At 44.0% G+C, this 23,814-nt stretch overlaps 1 protein-coding gene across 2 annotated transcripts; it reads left to right on the top strand.

Moving 5' to 3' along the window:
- The first annotated feature begins 1,449 nt into the window (after positions 1–1,449).
- On the top strand, positions 1,450–17,535 carry lum (lumican). 2 transcript variants are annotated; one of them, XM_073058849.1, is made up of 3 exons: positions 1,450–1,602; positions 8,359–9,254; positions 16,351–17,535. In XM_073058849.1, exons 2-3 carry the CDS (start codon positions 8,381–8,383, stop codon positions 16,503–16,505), a joined length of 1,029 nt encoding a protein of 342 aa, XP_072914950.1. In that variant the 5' UTR covers positions 1,450–1,602; positions 8,359–8,380; the 3' UTR covers positions 16,506–17,535. The 2 variants fall into 2 exon arrangements, with proteins under 2 accessions (XP_072914950.1, XP_072914951.1); XM_073058850.1 differs by lacking the exon at positions 1,450–1,602 and adding an exon at positions 1,894–2,332.
- Positions 17,536–23,814: the final 6,279 nt, after the last annotated feature.

The following is a 23,814-nucleotide window of genomic DNA, read 5'->3' as shown; positions in this document are numbered from 1 at the left end:
ATACACACACACACACTCAAACACACACTCACACACATTCACGCACACTCACACACACGCACTCACACACACACGCGCGCACACACTCACATACTCACGCACACTCACACACTCACACTCACATACACTCAGTATTTCACATTGCAATCTATAGTTTTATTTATTATGTTTTGCATTGTACTGCTGCCACAAAACAACAAATTTCACAACATACGCCAGTGATATTAAACCTGATTCTGATTCTGATTCCATCAAGTCTATGTTGTGACTTGATCATGGGTGATTTATTTTCCCTCTCAACCCCATTCTCCTGCCTTCTCCCCGTAACTTTTGATGCCCTGACTAACCAACATCCAGTTAAATATACCCGTGACTTGACAATGATTCGCCACCCTCTGGGTAAAGAAAAGGTTCCTCCTCATCTCTGTTCCAAAGGGGTGTCCCTGTATTCTGAGGCTATGCCCTCTGGTCCTTGAGTCTCCCACTATAGGAAACATCTCCACTTCTACTCTAAGAGTTGAAAGAAACAGGGGAAGTTCCATTTAACTGGAAAGGATGCAGAGGAGATTTACGTTTATGTTTCCAAGGACACGAGGCCATGGGTTATGGAGGGATATTGAGCAGGTTGTAACTTTATTCACTGGAACATGGGAGAATGAGGAGTGATCATATCGAGGAGGATAAATTCATGAGGATGAAGGCACACAGACATTTTCCCAGGGGTGGGAAATCAAGAATCAAGAAGAGGACAAAGATTTAAAGTGAGAAGGAAAGGATTTAATAGGAACCTGAGAGACAGCTGTTTCTCCCAGAAAGTGGGCAGTGTATGAAATGAGCTGCCAGAGGAAGTGGTTGAGGGATGCAAGTTTAAAGTGTGCTCGGACAGGTACTTGGATAGGAAGTTTTAAGGAGAGGGATATCAGGCAAATGGGACTACCTTAGATAATAATCTTGGTCAGCATGGATAAGATGGGCTGAACAGTCGTGCTTCTGTGCAAGTACACATTTAAGGTGAGGGGGGAAAGTTTGAAGGAGTTGAATGGGCCGAGGTCTTTACACAGCGGGAGGGTGGGTGCCTGGAACGAGCAGCCTGGCGGAAGCAGGCATTGAGGTTGAGACGTCCATATGGTCATCAAATAGGCAGGGAATGGAGGGACAGGTATCGTGTAAACTTGTGGGCCAAAGGGAACTGCTCTTGTGTGGAGCTGTTCTAAGCTCTATGGACCTGTAGGTCTGCCATTTGTGTGGTCAGCCCTGTGACTTTAACTTCCAGCAGCCTTCTATTTTTCTTTGTATCTTCATCTTCCTTTGGGTAATAGTAAGGGATCTCTGATCTCTGCCATTATTAGTAAGACGGTCCACTCGGTATAAGTGGAATCTTCACCCGCCAAGCTGCATTTTGTATTTAACTTTAATTACATGTGTTCTCTGCTGTTGCAGTCCAAAATCTTGGAAGGGCTAACGCTGCAGAAAGAGGCTGCGTTCTTTAGTCCCATCCACAAAATAAGAAACAGACCTCACACAGGGCTTGATTTTTTCCAGACTCTTCTGCAGTCAAATCCAGAGAAGCAGAACGGGAATTACGAGGGATTTACAAATACGGTGAGGGCTTTTAAAAAAAATTCTTTTATTGACCTCAGCTATTGAAATGTTTGATCTCTCTCTATTGCAAACACCTATGGCTCTCTCCTGTCTTCAAGATTTGAGTAACTTCTCACCGCTCTCTTGGCATTAGTGCAAGACTTTTTCCTTGGCTGCTTTTGGTGATAGGGGTAGGAATAGTATAACGTAGCATAAACCCTTGTACAGCATTTTACCACGGGCCAGGCTACACTTTGCTGTTCTTCACCACTTTCTCTCAAGATATGGAAAATATTGCTTGATTAGTGGAGTGTTGAGTAATGCACCCCGTGGACTTGTTAGGGACTCGAAAGCAATTGCCATTCCTGCTTAGTTTAGCTGTACTTATACCAAAAAATAATTGAATCAAAATGGAGGAATTATTGAAATTTAAATAAAATACTGTATGAAAAATGCAGTTAGAACAAAAAAGGACTGATTCCAGTGTCTTATCTGCAAAGCCATCCACCTGCATTTGGTTAGTGGCCTCGACTTTCGGTATTTTTTTAGCAGACAACAGCACTAACCCAGAGTGATTACATAGTTGAGGAGTGTCCACCTCTCTCACTGTTGCTGTCAGCACTCTGGTACAGAGGTCTGACAGCTTCTTCCTTCTCCAGAGACCAGTGCACTTACAATTTTGTTCTTGCCCTCTTTTCCTCTCTCTCCCTCACCTTTTTTGGACTTGTGAAACAAAAGACATCAATCTAAGGTAAGTTTGTGGGTTTTAGCATTTAGCTTAATGCATGCTAATGGGGACATTTGTACGTCGTTTCTCTTCTCCCAAACTACATTCAAAAACTTTCCATGCGCAGAGAATAGTCTGGAACATTCTTAACCCTTTAAAGGTGATATGGTAAGATGTGAGTGTGAAATACCCTGTGTGGCTTTGTCATTGTTAAGTGTAATCTTGTGGATGATACATACTTGGGGGCTTGGGCAGACAACTGCTTTAACATGCAGCTCAATGTAAGATAGATGCTTTGTAAAAATCAGCCTTTTCCCCTCACTCTGAACAAACCAGAAATAATCTCCCAGAAAAGCAGATCCCTAATACATTAGTCGAACTGCTAGAGAGATTAAGAAAAAGGAGTGCTTGTCTCTGCATTCAGGATGATATCTGCCTTAGATAATGGGCTTCGTTCATTCAAAGTACGCCAGACTCATGTTTGAAGCAGAGCAGTCAACAACATTGTGTTGTCATTCTGTGCCTGATGGAAACAGCAGAAATAACATTACAGGTGCTGTTGTTATATAGAACCATCGATGCTGGATTTCAGAGATGAACTATCTCAAGGTGTGGGCTTTTCATCATCATTATTTTTTTGACTCATCATCTGTACAGGACACTTGTGTATAACATTATTTGGTTTAAAATTAAAACTCATGTTCTTTATTGTTAATTATGACAGGATTCAAAAACAATGGAATATCCATTATGTTTTATCAGAATTGCCCGATGGTATTTTTCACTCTTTCAATTCATGGAACTTTTCTCGAGAGAAACTTGTTTTTAGGAGCTTAGATTTGTGGGAATGTATTGGTTATTTAATGCTCCCAGTTAATTTCATTTCTTTCCGATTGCATGTAGCCTATGCAAACTAATTTAATATTAACATTGATTATCAATATAATTCTTCATTGAACAAAATACATGCCAGAAATTTATTTCGAAATTGTTGGGTGCAAACCAAGCAAAGGACCCAGAGGGCTTTAAATAAATCCTCATGTCGTGACCTGACAGGGAATTTGAAGCTGTGCATTTGAACTTATGTCTTGCAGATGCATATCCAATATTACAACCACTGCCCACTCCCGGCAAGTAAAGCTGACGAATGCTTTAGAATATCATTCGTTTTGCTCCACTTTGCTGTGAGTTGGTAGTCTTAAGTGGAACTTTTACCATTGGGTTAAGAAATTGACCTCACATCAAGCAAAAATGGCATTATTTACTGAGGCAGTCTATCTTTATAAAGATGTTTCTGATTTGCAATTCACTCTAGCATGCAGGAGACTGAAGCCAAATCTAGATTCCTAAACATTCGAGTGGCTTAAACCCTTTCCTTGACACTGTCCTTTTCAGGGGTAGCATCACCCAATTGGCCTTTGAGAGGTTCTGAGTTGGTGCATTGTAGAAAGGCAAGGACACAATGTGACAACAGGCCATTGCACCATAAGACATAGGAAAATAATCTGTCCTTTAGGTCCATCGAGTCTGCTTCATGACGCCATGGATTAGGTCCGAGAGGAGGCCATTCAGCCCCTCGAGTTGGCTCTATTGCACAGATTGGGGCTTCTCTGCATCTCAGTTCCACTTATCTCTTGTTACTCTTCACTTGAGGGTCAAGGATAAAGGATCAACTTTATTCACCATATATATTTAACATGTACTAGGAATTTGCTGTGGTGTGTTGGTGTGGCTTGCAACAGCGATGGGAATTGAACCTCAGTGCCTGGCACAGTAAAGTGTAATGCTAGAAATCCAAATTATTTTGAAATTTGGAAGTTTATTGTGGCCTTTAGAGTTACAATCCAACAAGATCCCACCACTAGGTCCACCATCTCCTCCTCTTATCGTTTAGTATTCCAAAGGGACTGGTACTTCTCTGTTTCCAGATTTCACCACCCCACAACATTTTCCCACACAGATGCAGGAGGTACAGCAGTCCCTTCGCTTCTTCCCCTGCCGGCATCCAGGGAAGCCAACCAGCTTCCAGGTGAAGTGGCCATTAAACAGAAACGCTAACAAAATGCCGGAGGAACTTAGCAGGACAGGCAGCATCTATGGAGGGGAATCAACAGTCGATGGTTTGGGCTGAGACCCTTCATTAGAATGATCGTCCAGCATACAGCATCCAGTGTTCCTGAGATGATCTCCTCTCCCTTAGAGGAACCAAATGCAGATGAGGTACCTGAGGAACACCTGCGTTGCGTACACAGGGGGTGTTCTGAATTCTCCATCTCACGTTTATTCTGACCTACCTTTTTCTTAGGGAGATTAGGTTAGTTAATCCTAATCCATATTAATAATAATCCATATGGATTAACCCTAATCCATACCTCTTTGAAATGTGGGAGGTAACTGGAGCACCGGAGGAAACCCATGTGGCTGAGGGGAGAGTGAATAAACTCCTTATAGACAGCAGTGGGATTTGAACCCCAGTCACTGACGCTGTAAAGCAGTTGTGCTAACCGCCACCCAACACTGCCACGCTCTAAAGATAGGCCCTCTCAGTAGCTGCAGGGTGTAGTGATTCCACCCACAAAATGCATTGCATAATAACATCAAATGTTAAAATAAAGGAGGAGCTGGCCAATTCATTCGGACAGTGTCAGGAATTTAACCCTGTAATAATGTTAAGCTAATGCTACTGTCCCTCCCCCCCCCCCCCCCAACTCCCCCATCTGTCTTGTTTGCCTGTGCGCTCCTGGACCGCTTTATACGACAACTTTATGTTGAGGAACAGCACCTTGGTTGACTTTGTGTTGCCTTCCAAATAACACCACAGTCAATCATTTCAGCTAACATGGGTGACCTCTGCCCACGTTACACGTGAGCAATATTAACTCAGCTTTTCTCCCTCCACTACCATGCCAAATCTTCATGACCCAGTCGATGCAAATCTGCATTTCACAATTTTTATGTGTTTCTTGGTGGTGTCTCTTTCTGAAAGCCACCATTAACTGATGAAACAGATAGTTCAATCAATAGCTCATCACCACCGCAACCTTGATGTCACACCTGCAGAAGTGTTGCCTTTGTCCCATCCATCCCATCCTTATTCTCACTGTAAATTAAAATGCATGAGGGGTATAGATAGGGTAAATGCAGGCAGGGTTTTCTATTTTACTGAGGTTGGGTGAGACTCAAACCAAAGATCATGAATTAAGGATGAAAGATAAAATAATTAGGTAGAACTCGAGGGGAAACTTCTTCACTCAGAGTGTGAAATGAACTGCCAGTGAATCTGGTGGATGTGGGTACATTTTCAAGATTTAAGAGAAGTTAAAGATTAGTACGTGGCTGGGAGGTGTAAAGAGGGCTGTGGTCCAGGTGCAGGTCGATGGTACTATTGTAAAATTGTAGCTTGGCATGGAGTATTTGGGCAGAAAGGCCTGTTTCTGTGCTGTAGTGTTCTACAACTCTAAAGTTTCATTTATATTTTCTCTATTGCAGTTCTGATGATGAAATTTTGACCTAAAGTATTAACTTTGTTTCTCCTTCTGCAGATGCTGCCTGACCCTGTTGAACATCTCCACAGTTTTCTGTTTTTATTTAATTTTGTAAGAGACTCATTGATCCGATACTTTTCAGAACCAGGAGAGTGGGAGTTGGGTAATGATCTGAAAAATGCTTCACCCCTGCCCAACAGATTAATATTGCTGCAGGGGGAAATGATTGCAGAATCTGGAAATGCCGGATGAAGCGGAGAGTGTGGGAAATGCTCAGAGGGTTGAGCGGCGTCTCTGGAGAAAGGATTGGTGAACTGAAACACCAAATCTGTTTCTTGTTCTGCCATCCTGCTCTGCCGTGTCACAGCCAAACCAAAGCAGAAGAACAGCAAATCATTCTCCACCTGGGTTACCTACATTCTTGCAGAATCGACACTGAAATCTCAAGCACCCGGTAACCGCTCCCCCTCTGTCCCCTCTCCTCCATTTTTCCTTTTTGCTTTCTCTCTCCTCCTGATCTTAATGGCCACCATCACCCTGTCTCCTTCCCCTCCTGCACGTTCTCCATCTTCCCAACACTCGTTTCTTTAAAAAAGCAAACACGAAGAAATCTGCAGATGCTGGAAATTCAAGCAACACACACAAAATGCTGGTGGATCACAGCAGGCCAGGCAGCATCTATCGGAACGAGACCCTTCGTCAGGACTAACTGAAAGAAGAGATAGCAAGAGATTTGAAAGTGGGAGGGGGAGATTTGAAATGATAGGAGAAGAGAGGAGGGGTGAAGCTAAGAGCTGGAAAGGTGATTGGCAAAAGGGATACAGAGCTGGAGAAGGGAAAGGGTCATGGGATGGGAGGCCTAGGGAGAAAGAACGGGGGAGGGGAGCACCAGAAGAAGATATAGAACAGGCAAGGAGTTATTGTGAGAGGGACAGAGAGAGAAAAAAGAGCGGAGAAAAAGGGAAAAATAATAAATAATAAACAAACAAACAAATTAAATAAATAAAGGATGGGGTAAGAAGGGGAGGAGGGGCATTAACAGAAGTTAGAGAAGTCAATGTTCATGCCATCAGGTTGGAGGCTACCCAGATGTCTGCGTCGGGTCTCACGAATATATAGAAGGTTGCACTGGGAGTACTGGACGCAGTATGTAACGCCTGCCCCCCTCTTTCTGCTTTCCGCAGGGATCGCTCCCTACGTGACTTCCTTGTCCATTTGTCCCCCCCATCCTTTCCCACCGATCTTCCTCCCGGCACTTATCCTTGCAAGCGAAACAAGTGCTACACCTGTCCTTACACTTCCTCCCTCACCACCATTCAGGGCCCCAGACAGTCCTTCCAGGTGAGGCGACACTTCACCTGTGAGTCGGCTGGTGTGGTATACTGCGTCCGGTGCTCCCAGTGTGGCCTTTTATATATTGGTGAGACCTGACGCAGACTGGGAGACTGTTTCGCTGAACACCTGCGCTCGGTCCGCCAGCAAAAGCAGGATCTCCCAGTGGCCACACATTTTAATTCCACGTCCCATTCCCATTCTGATATGTCTATCCATGGCCTCCTCTATTGTCAAAATGAATCCAAACTCAGGTTGGAGGAACAACACCTTATATACCGGCTGGGTAGCCTCCAACCTGATGGCATGAACATCGATTTCTCTAACTTCCATTAATGCCCCGCCACTCCTTTTACCCCATCCCTTATTTATTTATTTGTTTGTTTGTTTGTTTGTTTATTTATTTGTCTAGTTAGCTATCTATTTATTTATTTACTTATTATTTATTATTTTTCCCCTTTTTATACTCTTTTTTCTCTCTCTGCCCCTCTCACAATAACTCCTTGCCTGTTCTCCATTTCCCTCTGGTGCTCCCCTTCCCCTTTCTTTCTCCCGAGGCCTCCCGTCCCATGATCCTTTCCCTTCTCCAGCTCTGTATCCCTTTTGCCAATCACCTTTCCAGCTCTCAGCTTCATCCCTCCCCCTCCAGTCTTCTCCTATCATTTCAGATCTCTCCCTCCCTCTCCCACTTTCAAATCTGTTACTATCTTTTCTTTCAGTTAGTCCTGACGAAGGGTCTCGGCCCGAAACATCGACAGCGGTTCTTCCTATAGATGCTGCCTGGCCTGCTGTGTTCTACCAGCATTTTGGGTGTGTTACCCGTTGCTTTCCTTCCCCACTTCTCCCACTTCACTCCACAGTCCTCCATCCCTCATTTCCCGCCCTTCATCTTGCTACACCCCTTCCCTTCACCTCTTTATCCTGGCTGGCTCCTTCTTTCTTTCCAGTCCAGATAAAGAGTCTCAACCCAAATTATTGGCCATCCATTTCCCTCCGCCGACTCCGCCCGAGTTCCTCGAGTAGTTGCCGTGTTGCTCCAGATTCCAGCATCCATAATCCCTTATGTCATGTCTCCTGGTTCTTCTTCCCGCAGATGCTGCCTGACCTGTTGGGTATTTTCTGTTACTTTGGTTGTGGCATTGCATTTGAAGTCTGAAATACACTGTTAAGTATTTATATTATTGCCACTTTGAGGCATGGGGAATAATTGATTGCTTGTTCTGTTCTATGCAGTACCATACCATACACTCCTACGATGAAGCCTATTCACCTTCTGGTATTTGCTGTGCTTATCAGCGGCGTATTTTGTCAGTTTGATTATTTTTCATTCCTTGGTGTTTATGACCCATCGTATCTGGCACAGTTGCCATTTCCAGTGTGCTCTGTTGAATGCGACTGTCCGGTTGACTTCCCCAGTGCCATGTATTGCCACAACAGGAAACTGAAGACAATCCCAGATGTGCCAGCACAGATAAAGTACCTTTATCTCCAGAATAACCAGCTCACTAGCGTTCCCAATGGCGCTTTTGAGAACGCTACCAATTTGCAATGGCTGGTCCTCGACGACAATCAGCTGACTAACAGTAAGATTGGGAAGAAGGCACTTGCAAAGTTAAAATCCCTGAAGAGACTGTACATAAACAGGAACAACCTGACAGAAGTTCTCCCCAACCTCCCCAAGTCCTTGGTGGAGCTGAAACTGTCATCAAACAAGATTTCAAAGATTGGAAACAGCTTCAAAGGACTTGAAAATCTGACCACACTTGTGCTTGAAGACAACAAGTTGACAGATGTCGGTGGTGCCCTGAGCAATTTGAAGTCTCTGTTTTACCTGGACTTGAGTATGAATGAGCTAACTAAACTACCTGACGAGTTTCCGCCTACCGTGGAGATGTTCTACATAGATAACAATTACATTGAGAGTATTCCCAAGGACTACTTTACCAAAGGCAACAGTCTGCAATATCTGCGCATGGCACACAATAAAATAACAGACGAAGGGATCCCTGACAAAGTCTTCAACATCACCACGCTGATTGAGTTGGATCTTTCATTCAATAAACTGAGGTCAATCCCTGTTGTTAATGAAAACCTAGAAAACCTGTACCTACAGGCGAACAAAATTCAAAGTAAGTCTGACTGCTTTTCATTGTAATTCCGGAGCACAGCACATAACAGTTGTAACTCAATCATACAAGATGCTGGCGGTCCAAAGCAGCACATGCAACTGTTGGAGGAACTCAGCAGGTCAGGCAGCATCTATAGAGAGGAATAAATAGTTGACATTTCAGGCTGAGAACCATCACCAGGACACAATAAGAAGGGGGGGGGGGGGTGGAAAGCAGTACAAGTATGTCAGGCCATAGGTGAAGCCAGGTGAGGCGGAAGTTGCATGGGCAGGTGAGGGGTGATGAAGTAAGAAGCTGAGAGCTGATAGGTGGAAGAGATAAAGAGCTGAAGAAGAAGGAAAATAATAGGAGAGGAGAGTGGACCATGGAGAGAGGGAAAGGGGAGGGAATCCAGTGGGATGGGGGTGGGTAGGTGAGGAAAAAAAGAGAGTGTAAGAGAGGAGGCAAAATGGGGACTGGAAAAAGAGAGAAAGGGGAGGGGGAAAAAATTACCAGGAGCATTTTCTCTAAAGGCTTTGAGTTGGGCTACCCAAAATTGCTGTGAATAACGGTGTGATTGTGACTAGGAAATAATATATCATTAATCACAGCCAAAATGCAGAAGGTAAGAGTGAGCAGAGAAGTCGGGGGAACATATTCAGCCAAGAAAGAAAAGTGTTGAAGAAGTTGGTCGAGCAGAATGCCACCATGTGCCATTGGCTGTACACCAGTAGAGTGGAGGGACCAAGAGAGACCTGGGTCTACAGATGCTGGAATTTGGAACAACACAGAGGGTGCCTGAGGTTTTGGTGATGGGAAATGGACAGCAGATGTTTCGAGTTGAGGCCCTTCATCTGAACTGGAACACAAGTCTAGATGAAGGATCTCTCCTGAGACGACACTTATCCACTTCGCTCTGTAGATGCTGCCTGACCCACCGTGTACCAACAGTATTTTGTGTGTTGTTGTGGGCTAGGGGCTATATTAGAGCCATAAAGCATAGAAGAATGCCCTTTGACCCATCCTGTCCATGCCCATTGTGTTTCCCAGCAAGCTAATTTCATCGTCTCCTACTGGGCCCTTTGTCCGCCAAACCTCTCCGATCCACGCACTTGTCTAGATGGCCTTTAAGTGTTGCTAATGCACCCACCTCAACCAATATTTAAACACAAACGTAGAACAATACAGTGTAGTACAGGCCCTTCAGCCTCCAATGTCATGCCAACCCTTTAATTTATCCTAAGATCAATCTAACTCTTCCCTTCCACATGGCCCTCCTTTTTTCTTTCATCCATGTGCCTATCTAAGAGTCTCTCAAATTGCCCTAGGGTATCTGACTCTATGGCCACTCCCTGCAGTTCACTCTCTGTGTAAAATATCTACCTCTGACATTCTCCCTATACTTCCCTCCAAACACTTTAAAATCACAGCCTCTCGTATTAGCCACTTCCACCCTAGGAAAACGTCTCTAGCTGTTCACTTGATCTATGCCTCTTTTCATCTTATATGCCTCTATCAAAACTCCTCTCATCCTCCCTCCCTCCAAAGAGACAAGCTGTAAGTCACTCAACCTTTCCTTGCGAGGCATCCTCTCTAATCCAAGCAGCATCCAGGTAAATCTCCCTTGCACCCTCTCTAAAGTTTCCACATCCCTCCTATAATGAAGTGACCAGAATTGAACACAATACTCCAAGTGAGTTCCAAGGTTTTAAGGATTGCAATTTCACCTCACAGCTCTTAAACTCGAAATTTCTGGCAGCTCATTCCAAGTACACACCACCATTTGAGTGATGCCTCTGATGTCCCATTTAAATCTCTTCCCTCTTATCTATGCCAATTTATTAGATTAAGGAGGTGAGCGGGAGGAATTGATCGATGAAAACATCTATGCTGTTTTCCCAAACTTCATGAAAGGATGACATTCCCCAATGAATCAGTTAGTTATGAATTTACTTCCAAATTTTGAGACCTGAGGCACCAAATTCCAGGCTGGCACCATTTTGATTTACAAATAAGAAGCACAGGAACATCAGATTGGGGGTAGGCCATTCGGCCCTTTGATCCTGTATCCCATCAATCTGGTCCTACACTGATCACCCGTGACAGAATCATTTTGCCACTGGACCCCCTCCGGAGCCTTCTACTGCCTTCAGAAATGTATAGAAATGTACCCATCTCCTTTTCAGTCAGCTTGATTTACGGATGGAAAATCATTTTGTGTTAGCTTGATTGACTTCCTTGAGGAGGTGGTCGACAGGATATATGAGAGCAGGGTGACACACAGTATCTACATGGAGCTTAGCAAGGCTTTTAACAAGGTCCTGCATGGTAGAGGCAGGTCTGGAAAGTTAGAGCATATGGGTCCTAGATGAGCTGGCCAATTGGATACAAAATTGGCTTGGCAGCAGGTAGCAGGTAGTGTTAGTGGAGGTTGTGTTTCAGATTGAACACCAGAGGTGTGCTGTAGGGATCAGTCATAAATGTTTGTCATAAATATTTCTGAGTTGGAAGAGAATGAGATTTAAGACTCTAAAATTCCATCGATTTACCACCATCTGAGAACAGAAATTTCTCCTCATCTCAATCCAAAATGTCTAATAAAAGTAGAACAGCCATCCATTTGACCTACTCTCAGATCAACAAACCCCTCCATCCCCCATTGCTTTCCATTTTCCTCTCATTCATGTACCTAAGTGCTCTTAAATGCCCCAATGTAGCTGCCTCTACCATCACCCTTGGCAGTGCGTTCTACGCACCCACCCCTCTCTCTGACATCCTCTTTTATACTTCCCTCAACTTACCTTAAAATTATACTCCTTTGTATTATCCCTTTCATCCCTGGGGAGATATCTTTAGCTGGCCACTATCATCTTGAACCCCTCTCAACAAAGAGAAAAGTCCTAGTTTGCTGAATCTATCTTCATAAGACTTGCTCTCTAATCCAGGCAGCATCCTGGTAAGTCTCCCCTGCACCCTCTCCAAAGCTTCCACATCCTTCCATATGTCCTACTGAATAGTCTAAAGCATCTCAGCCAGAGGAAACTTCCTCCTCACATCCAGTCTGTTCAGCCCAAGTTTCAGTCCAATCCCCCCCATACTTGTTATAACAATAACCCCACCACTCTCTCAGATGGATGTAAAAGACCTCATGTAACCATTTTGGAATGTGGGTGAGATTTAACTTGACAATCGGAGGCAGATAACTATAATGTTCCTCTGGCTATCTGCAAATCACTTGCTATATTTCCTGTTACAATAGAGAAGGCAGCTCATTAGTATTTTATCAGATGAAATATTCATTGTGGTGTCCTGCGCTGATAACAAATGTAATGGAAATGTATGAATCTATCTTTTTCGGGTAAAATTCATACAAATAAGTTGGCTAATATTTAATGTGCTGTCATTGTGAAGAAGACATTTTTGTATTCTAATCACATTTGATTCCTATAATGTTCAGCAGTGTGATTACTAATAAAATTGGATTTATTTCTAGTTAGGTTTATTTATGTCTGGTGGCCTTTCAGCAGATGAATGGTGCCACATCAAAATCAGGTCATTTCCACCATCTGCACTCATGATAAAATAGAATGTAGCAACTTTTCAAAATTCATGGGTCAAAGAGGCACAGAGCACACGATCAGGCCCTTTGGCCCACCAGTCTGTGCTGATCAAAATGTCCATTTAAATGAGTCCCACTGGCCCATATCCCTCTAAACCTATCCTATCCAGGAACCTGTCCAACTGCCTCAGAAATGTTGTTAATACACCTACCTTTGGTTGCTCATTCTAAATACAGACCTATTTCTGGGTGAAAATGGTGACCCTTCGGTCCCTATTAGGTGCCTGTCCTCTCATCCTATGCCCTCTGTTTGGTGAGAATAGCCAAACCTACCCAGAGGAAACATGTACACCTTTAAAACAAAGAGCTAAAACAGTCAGTGCAGAAACCCATTAACATAAGGCATTGACCGCTAAAGTCATTAATTGATCTCCAGGTACAATTGATAGAGTCACTAAGACATGCACTAATGTGTAAAAGTCCTAAGCACACATATATAACTAGGAAGCCTAAGACTTTTGGTCAATACTGTAGTAATTTTATGTATTTCACTGTACAAAAAGAAAAAAAAAATTCATGACATAGGTGAGTGATGATAAACCTGATTCTGATATGGGTGTCTATTGTGGACTGAGAGTGGGAGAGGGGAGGGAAGTACCAGTGAGACATTCTGTAATGATCAATTGTTTGGAATCAAATAACCTGGTTGGGTGTCTCGGGGCTGGGTGTACCTGTACCTGTGCCACTCCCACTCCTTCTCTGCAACTGTCCCAGGGCCCTCCCATGGTCCTGCCCTCGCCAGAACAAACATGCTTTGTTCCCGCCTGACTTACAAAGTTCTTGCTTTGCGTTAACAAATACAGTACTGTACGACATAGAAGCAGGCCCTTCAGCCCATCTGCTCCGTGCCAGAATATATACCCATCCAGGTTAATCCCATTTGCCTGGGTTTGGCTCATAAACTTTTTCTACCCTCGTACCTACCCAGGTGTCTTTTAAAAGCTGTTATTGTACCTACTTCAACAAGTTCGCCTGGCAGCTCATACTACTTTGGATAAAATATACCACACTGTGCAAAAGCCCGAGCTGTATATATATATTTATATATAGTGCCTAAAACCTTTGCACAGTGCTGTTTTTGTCAACGTGGAGCAGAGAGCAAGTCTGCAAATCTGGCGGGAGCAAAGGATGTTGGGAATGGCGAGGGTGGAGCGCCGTGGGAGGGGTGTGGGACAGGAGGCAGAGAGGAAGAGCCAGGAGCAGGGGTTGGTGTGAGTGCAGTCACTCCCAGACCTGAGGCACCAAACTATTGGTTTATTGACCAATGTAGAATGTTTCTCTCATGCTTCCTGCTCCCTCCCCTCTCCCTTCCTCTTTTCACAACCATGATTCCCCTCTCCCTGCCCCCTTCCCATTCTCAGTCCGCAACAGAGACCCACATCAGAATCAGGTTTATCATCATCACTTACAAATGTCATGAAATTTGTTTTTTATGCAGCAGCAGTACAGTGCAAAATATAAAATTACTATAGTACTGTGCGAAAGTCTTGGGTTTCCTCACTATTTATATGTGCCTAAGACTATATTAACACCCAAGTTCCTATTAACTACTTCACTTATTCTTTAAACTTATTCCCTCTTGTTCTTAATTCCCCACCCCTGGCAACAAGACTGAGTGCCTTCACCCTATCATACATTTTATAAACCTCTATAAAATCTCCCCTCAGTCTCCACATTGCCAGGAAAGACACCTTAAACTCTCCAGCCTCTCTCAATCCCCCCGAGTCCAGGAACCTCTTTGTAAATCTTTTCCTCACTCTGTCTAATATATTTACATCTTTTCTATAACAGAACAACCAAAACTAAACAGAATACTCCAAGTGGTTCTTATACAACTGTAACGTAACCTCCCAATTTCTGTACTTAAGTAACTGGATGTAAAGTTCAAAGTTCGACTACTTCTATATTCCCATCAAAGTAACACATAGATCAAACATCAGAGCACGTTCAAGCCCATTGGTTGAATTGTTTGACAGCTCATCTCTTATTATTAGGAAGCTGGAAGGAGCATAAATTTAAAGATCGCAAGAGAGGGTTTTTTTTTTCACCCAAACAGTGATGGGGTCCTAAACCTGTCTGAAAGGGACAGAAACACTCATTGGGTTTGAAAAGAAGTCTCATAAATACTTGATAGTCCATAATCTAAAAGGCCACAGATTATAAGCTATGATGTGGGAAACACAATAATCATTTTTAAAGGGTAGACACAATGAATTACTTGTCCTTCTGTGCTATAAATTTCTGTTATTCCATGAAAAAATAGCCCTATAATTAGTCTCCTTACTTATTTATGATTAACATGCAGTATATTGGACACTGTAATGATTGCTCTAGTTTAAAAGACAAGGTATTAAAAGACAAGCAATAATATGCTGAGAGAATCTGGAAGAAATTTTATAATTAGCCCTCATTTCATTAACCCTAACACTCTCGGAGATCTTGAGCCCCTCCACCTTTACCCTCGTGACTTTGTGTGCCAGGCCCTCAGTCTCTGGAATCCTGCGTTTGTTTATATAACCTTTTATAGCTTTCCACATCAGAGACAAGTCACCAAGACTTTGAACAACTGCCCTAAAATCTTGTTAAATGCATCAAAGTTAAGCTTTGCTAATGCTGCAGAGAAGTGTCTCAGGGTGCTTTCTCATGATGAAAGGATTATATAAGTCTTTGTTGATATTGTCGGGTACATATCTTAAAGGTCTAGAATTTTGCAACACAGTCATTGGCCACGTTATTAGTAAGGGGTGGAACCCAGTATGGTTCTCTACTGCTGTAGCCCACCTACTTCAAGGTTCAATGTATTGAGCATTCAGAGATGCTCTTCTGCACACCACTGTTGTAATGTGTGGTTACTTGAGTTACTGTCACCTTCCTATCAAGCTTGAACCAGTCTGGCCATTCTCCTCCAACCTCTCTCATTAACAAGGCATTTTCACCCACCGAACCGCCACTCACTGGGTGTTTTTTTTTTGTTTTGGCATCATTCCCTGTAAACTCTGGAGAATGTGCATGAAAATCCCAGGATATCAGGAGTGTTTCTGAGATACTCAAATCATCCCACCTGGCACCGACAATCAAAGTCATTTAGATCACGTTTCTTCCCCATTGTGTGTCTGAACACCAGCTGAACTTTTTGACCATGTTTGCTTGAATGGAGGTGCTGTCACATGATTGGCTGATTCAATATTTGCATTAATAAGCAGGTGTACCTAATAAAGTGGCCACCAAGTGTATTTCTAAATGCCTGCTTTGCTAATTGTTCATCTTAATTTGATAAATTCTGTGACTAAAATTATCAGGTATTATAAGAACTTGGGGTCTATTTAAAGTCTACCAGTGTGCCACATGTTGTTTTTCAAACTTGATCATCAAGTATGTAAAAGTGTAGCTCAGGCACGCCCTGTGTACTTTTAAAAGTCTTGGCAGTCAGTGTTAACTTCAAGTAGATTTGATTATCTGTGGGTTTTCCACTTAGCATGTGAATCTTCACTTTTACAGAGTTCACCTTGAATAGTTTCTGCCGCATTATTGGCACTGAGGACTTCTCCAAGATCAGCCATCTGCGCCTGGATGGTAATAACATTACTTACGCTAACTTACCCGTAGACCTGGCTCAATGTCTCCGCATGGCGTCGGTAATGGTAATCAACTGAGAAGAAAAGTTTTTGATTTAAAATTGTTCAACGTATAGCGCAATCTAACAACGTTACATCTTGTATCTTCACATATTCATAACTTTTCTATTGGATCTTCAGTCGAACAAAACTGACAAAATAATGGAAAACAAATTAATGTTACAGTAGTGTACATTAGTATGCATCAATGTACAGTAGTGTACATCAGGTACATTAGTGTACAGTAGTGTACATTAGTGAACAGTAGTGTACATTAGGTATAGATTAAAGCTGTGCAATGTGGTATCGTTTCGAAATGGATAATTTTTAGAGTAATGGAATGTAGTTGGCTACCTGCTGTATAACAATTCAGACACAGTCAAATAAAGCTTCCAAATAAAAAAACTTCAACTAGTGCGTACAAGTGCAATGTTAAAATTGAATGATATTACTTCACTGTTTCGTTTGTATAGATTCCCTCATGCAGAGCCATCTTCTGCTGTTCGGTATACTGATTTATATAAATATATATTTTATGTGCACAAGATCCATCGGAACTTTAATTTTAAAAGACTTAGTAATATTATTATAGGCTATATTTCATATGAACTTTTAGATTTGAAAAGATTTCTTATAAACAGCCAAGATACATTTTTTCTCAAAAATTATGGGAATGCCTGGTGCCATTGTTGTAACTCAGACTGAATCAATGAACATATTCTATTCATGATCATTTCACTCTGATAAAACAGGACTGGAGGAGAAAAGATGAATCATTAAGCGTATGTGAGAAAAGGGATTTATTTGGGTTAATGGAAAACAAGAATATTATTTTATTTACCAACCAAGCCGCTTTCTTTCATTAATAGGTACTCTTGCATATATCATTTTTAAACAATGATAGCTTCTAAAAATGTTAGAATAAATCTCCATAGTTACAATTAAATATTTTATTCACACCTATGTTGTATGTTGTAAATTGTGTATGACATTTATGCATCTTCCTTTGACAATTTGTATGCACCATTGAATAATCTCTAGGAAATAAAGCATAGTTAATTAAGTTGCATTCCTTGTTATCGCTTTTAGTTTATCTGTTGCTTTTGCTTGAGTACCCAGCCTTAAATCTGCCAGAATGTCATTGGAATAGTTTCACAATAGTACTGGGTTTGACCATCTCAGATCTCTAGAATCTATTTGTTGTCGATGTATTCTGTCCTGTTCTCAAATAGGCTAAGAGGTGGAACAGCTTCTGGACACCTCTGGGGGTGAGGGGGGGGGGGGGAGGGTGATATCTACCCCTTTACAAAAAGGCCCTATTTTAGCTGATTGCACTGTGTAGCATGGACACCCAGTATGTATGTGGTCTGGCTCAGTCCGTTCTCCAGACTTACCCTCTACCTGACCTGCGAAATTATTCAACCTGGTGAAAGCAAAAGACAAGATTTGTTTCAGAACTTCACAAAAATCCTTGTTCCAAAATAAATGAAGTGAGAGATGTATCAGTGACATATCTTGTATTTTTAACACTTTCTGAAAAACATTTAATGTTTATTGAAGACATTAAAATATCTTACCTCCTCCTCCCACTTGTCCTTCATTTTGTTTGAGCAGATTTAATTGTCACTTTGTTGTTAGTGTAGTTAAAAGAGAAAACTGAAGCCAAACAAATATTTTGTTGGTTTATCTGTTTCATATCACAATATTTAACACAGTAACTTACTTGTTCGTTTAAGCACATTTTCCATTGAAGCTTGGAGGAGGGATGTACAGTCAAGGTCAAATTTTCTGTCCTTTGGAACTGGAATTGGCTTATTACGGTCACATGGAGATACAGTGAAAAGCTTGTCTTGCATACTGTTCATACCGATCAGATCACTCCCTGGTGCATTGAGGTAGAACAAGGTAAAACAGTAACAGTGCAGAATAAAGTGTAACAGCTGCAGAGAGAGTGCAGTGCAGGTAAACAATACGGTGCAAGTTCATATTGAGGTAGATTGCGAGGTCAAGAGTCAAGGAACTCAAAACACAGTACAGGCCCTTCAGCCCACAATGTTGTGCTGTAATTTAACCTATTGTAAGATCAATCTAACCTTTCACCCCTACATAACCCTCTGTTTTTCTATCATCCATGTGCCTAAGAGTTTCTCAAAGATCCCCAATGTATCAGCCTCTACCACCACCCCTGGCTGGGCGCTCCACCTACTTGTCACTCTCTGTGTAAGAAACAGTCCTCTGACAACCCTCTTACATTTTCCCCCAATCACCTTAAAATTATGCCCCACATATTTCTGCCTGGGAAAATGTCTCTGACTGTGCACTCGATCTATCCCTCTTATCATCTTGTACTCAAGTCACATCTAGTCCTCTTTCACTCGAAAGAGGAAAGCCATTGCTCACTCAACATAAGGTCAGCTCTCTAATCCAGGCATCATCCGGTTAAATCCCCTCTGCACCTTCTCTAAAGCTCCCACCTCTTTCCTATAATGAGACGACTGGAAATCAGCACCATTTTTCAAGTGTGTTCTAACTTTTTAGAGCAGTAAAATTACCTTGCGACTCTTGAACTCAATCCCCTGATGGGCAACGCGTCACCCATCTTCTTAACAACCCTTTCAACTTTCCAATTTATAGTCCGCCTTCCTGAACCAACAGGATCAGCATTATAACTTTGTTAGTTACATTTATTTGTAATCTGTCATATTGCATGAACCAGATCACACATTCTTGACAGATGCCTTTGAACCAGATAGGTTATGAAATCTAAGTCTTTTCAAAGTTCAAATTTCAAAGATCAAAGTACATTTATCATCAAAGTGTATATGAATTATACAACCTCAAGATTCATCTCCTTTTAGGCAGCCACAAAACAAGAAACCTGAAAGAGCCCATTAAAAGAAGACAAACACCCAATGCACAGAAAGAAAAAAAATGCACATGGTGCAAACAATAAAAGCCAGCAACTGCATTCAGAATGAAAGTGAGTCCGTAGACACGAAGCCCAGAGCAGCCGGAGCAGGCCCACAGCCTCAGCCTCTGTTTTTGCCTCCGCCTCAGCCTCAGCCTCTGCCTCTGCCTCAGCCTCTGCCTCAGCCTCTGCCTCAGCCTTTGCCTCCGCCTCAGCCTCAGCCTCTGCCTCTGCCTCTGCCTCTGCCTCAGCCTCAGCTCATCACACATTCAGAATGAAAGTGAGTCCGTAGACACAAAGCCCAGAGCAGCCGGAGCAGGCCCACAGCCTCAGCCTCCGCCTCCGCCTCCGCCTCCGCCTCCGCCTCAGCCTCAGCCTCAGCCTCAGCCTCTGCCTCTGCCTCTGCCTCTGCCTCTGCCTCTGCCTCAGGTCATCACACATTCAGAATGAAAGTGAGTCCATAGACACGAAGCCTAGAGCAGCCGGAGCAGGCCCAAAGCCTCAGCCTCAGCCTCTGCCTCTGCCTCAACCTCAGCCTCAGCCTCTGCCTCTGCCTCAGGTCATCACACATTCAGAATGAAAGTGAGTCCATAGACACGAAGCCCAGAGCAGCCGGAGCAGGCCCACAGCCTCAGCCTCAGCCTCAGCCTCTGCCTCTGCCTCTGCCTCTGCCTCTGCCTCTGCCTCAGCCTCAGCCTCTGCCCATCACACATTTAGAATGAAAGTGAGTCTGTAGACACGAAGCCCAGAGCAGCCGGAGCAGGCCCAAAGCCTCAGCCTCAGCCTCTGCCTCTGCCTCAGCCTCAGCCTCTGCCTCTGTCTCAGCCTCTGCCTCAGCCTCTGCCTCTGCCTCTGCCTCAGCTCATCACACATTCAGAATGAAAGTGAGTCCGTAGACACAAAGCCCAGAGCAGCCGGAGCAGGCCCACAGCCTCAGCCTCAGCCTCAGCCTCTGCCTCTGCCTCTGCCTCTGCCTCAGCCTCAGCCTCAGCCTCTGCCTCTGCCTCAGCTCATCACACATTTAGAATGAAAGTGAGTCTGTAGACACGAAGCCCAGAGCAGCCGGAGCAGGCCCAAAGCCTCAGCCTCAGCCTCTGCCTCTGCCTCAGCCTCAGCCTCTGCCTCTGCCTCTGCCTCTGCCTCAGCTCATCACACATTCAGAATGAAAGTGAGTCCGTAGACACAAAGCCCAGAGCAGCCGGAGCAGGCCCACAGCCTCAGCCTCAGCCTCTGCCTCTGCCTCAGCCTCAGCCTCAGCCTCTGCCTCTGCCTCTGCCTCTGCCTCAGCCTCAGCCTCTGCCTCTGCCTCAGCCTCAGCCTCTGCCTCAGCCTCTGCCTCTGCCTCAGCCTCAGCCTCTGCCTCAGCCTCTGCCTCTGCCTCAGCCTCAGCCTCAGCCTCTGCCTCTGCCTCTGCCTCTGCCTCAGCCTCAGCCTCTGCCTCTGCCTCTGCCTCAGCCTCAGCCTCTGCCTCAGCCTCTGCCTCTGCCTCAGCCTCAGCCTCTGCCTCAGCCTCTGCCTCTGCCTCAGCCTCAGCCTCTGCCTCAGCCTCTGCCTCTGCCTCAGCTCATCACACATTCAGAATGAAAGTGAGTCCGTAGACACGAAGCCCAGAGCAGCCGGAGCAGGCCCAAAGCCTCAGCCTCAGCCTCTGCCTCTGCCTCTGCCTCAGCCTCAGCCTCTGCCTCTGCCTCAGCCTCTGCCTCTGCCTCAGCTCATCACACATTTAGAATGAAAGTGAGTCCGTAGACACGAAGCCCAGAGCAGCCGGAGCAGGCCCAAAGCCTCAGCCTCAGCCTCTGCTCATCGCACAGTGGAACAAATCGTCACAGAACTCATCGTTTCTCTAGATTTCCACTCATTCTGCACTAACAAACACTCTCCGATGTCATCACTGTGTTGTCTATTAACGTTGTGGTCTCCTGCCAGAAGAAATAATTTCTCCATTCTAACAATATTATAAACATTAATTAGACCATATCTCATCTCCTGGAAGGAGGCAGTACAAATCGTGGTCCAGACCCAGAACATAGAACACGACAGCATAGCACAGGCTCTTCAGCCCACAGTGTTTAGCTGTGACATCACTGAAGAACACTAGAGTCAGCAGCTGGAGGGCAGAAGGCTTTGCAGAGGCCCATGTTTGTAAATGTGCCATGTGGGACCAAGGCCAGGATTTAGAGTGGGAGCTAAAGAACAACGCAATGATTAGCTTGGTCAAGGTTATACTGTGGCTGTGGTAAAGATGAACAAGAGCTGTGGTTTGTAGGGAGGACTGGCTGGGGATTGGTGGGGAGCATTGAAGAATTGATGTGGCAATGTGAAAGGTGGCTGGTTTACTGAATGAAGATCAGGGGAACCTGGGAGTGGCTGATCGTAAGGAATGGTTCGGGTTTGCTTGGCTATAATTCATCATCATAAAGGTATTTGTATTGCTGTTGGTTTATTATTGACCAGCTCAGCTCCTCCAGCATTTTGTACATTTCGCTCAACATTTCCAGCATAAACAGATTCTCTTGTGCCCATGCCCTGCACTTATTCCTTTGAACTTCTCCACTCTCACCTTAAATTCATGCCTGCTGGTATTAGACATTTCAACCCTGGACAAAACATGCTGGCCATCTACTCTATCGATACCCCTCGTAATCTTATAAACCTCTATTGGGTCTTCGTTCAGCCTCCTCTGCTCCAGAGTAAACTAGCCAAGTTTATCCTGCCTCCACTTGAAGCTCATACTCTCTAATCCAGGCAGCATCCTGGTAATCCCTCTCCAAAGCCTCCACATCCTTCCTATAATGGGGCAATCAAAACTGAATGCAGCCTAATCAGAGTTTTATAAATCTACAACTTCCTGACCCTTGAACTCAGTTCCTCAACTAATAAAGGAAGGAATGTCAAATGCCTTTTATACCACCCTATCAACCTGGCAGAAGGCTTTGATCCAAATCAATGCAAATGAGGCTAATTGGATGGGCATATTTATCAGCATGGAGCAGTTTCTGTGATGTGATCCTATAATTTATAACTAGAGATAAATTAATAACATTAGTCGTGTACCTTCTTCATGATTGCATCAACATGTTGGGCTCACGATAGATCCATAGTGTTGTTTTCACTTAGGAACCTGGAACTGCTCACTTGTAAACAGCTTTAAGTTCCTCAGCATCCACATCACTGAGGATCTCACATGGTCTGTACATACCAGCTGTGTGGTGAAAAAGGCACAACAGCGCTTCTTTCACCTCAGGTGGTTGAAGAAGTTTGGCATGGGCCCCAAATCCTAAGAACTTTCTACAGGGGCACAACTGAGAGCATCCTGACTGGCTGCATCACTGCCTGGTGTGGGAACTGTACTTCCCTCAATCGCAGGACTCTGCAGAGAGTGGTGCGGACAGCCCAGCGTGTCTGTAGTTGTGAACTTCCCATGATTCAAGATAGTTACAGAGTCAGGTGTGAAAAAAGGGCCCGAAGGATCACTGGGGACCCGAGCCATCCCAACCACAATCTATTCCAGCTGCTGCCACCCGGGAAACGGTACCGCAGCAAAAAAGCCAGGCTCTGGGAGAGCTTCTTCCACCAGGCCACCAGCCTGATGAACTCACGCTGATTTGAGTATATTCCTATTGGCTCGGCCAGCACGTGTTCATCTAGGGGAAGACGGTCTCCGGCCCAGCCAAACTTGAGAAATCTCACTTGCATGGATGCTGCATGATGTGTTGCCCGGTTACAAACACGTACCACAAAATATCAGTCAGTACACCGTATGCAATTAAACGATTGAACTTTATAATTCTTAATCTGACTATAGGGTTAGTAAAGAAAATAAAAAGAAAAAGGCCCATTTTAATGAAACATTCTAACGTGCACGTTGGAGCTCACAATTTTCCGTCCACCCGTCCCCATTGACCTCCTCCGAGCATCGTCGACTCTCAGACCCTCGATCCAAGTCCACTCTGTCTGACGGTCTACCAACTCTCTCCATTTGCATCTTCTCTCCTCATCTCTCCCCGACAAAGGACCTGTTATACATACTATTTATTACTAATTTCTATAAATTGCACATTGCATATTTAGACGGGGACGTAACATATAGATTTTTACTCCTCATGTAAGTGCAGGATATAAGAAATAAAGTCAATTCAATTCAATTCTTTCCACTTTTGACCCCTCTGTGAGGACTGGTGTGTGTTCCTTTGCTTGTCCCTTTCTGAAGTCCACAATCAATTGCTTGGTCTCACTGATGTTGAGTCTAATGTTGTTGTTGCAACTCCACTCAACCTCACTCCTGTACGCCTCCTCATCACCATCTGAGATGTGCCATCAGCGGTTATGACATCGGCAAAGTTATACAAATTTATACATCTGAGCTGTGCCTAGCATGCAGTCATGGGTGTAGAGAGAGTAGGGGAGTGGGCTAAGCACTCATCCCTGAGGTGCGCTGGT

Source organism: Hemitrygon akajei, chromosome 10, assembly GCF_048418815.1.
Source record: "Hemitrygon akajei chromosome 10, sHemAka1.3, whole genome shotgun sequence".
In the NCBI taxonomy this organism is placed as follows: domain Eukaryota; kingdom Metazoa; phylum Chordata; class Chondrichthyes; order Myliobatiformes; family Dasyatidae; genus Hemitrygon; species Hemitrygon akajei.
Note: the sequence above shows the minus strand (reverse complement) of the source record. Positions and strands in the feature narration are given on the sequence as shown.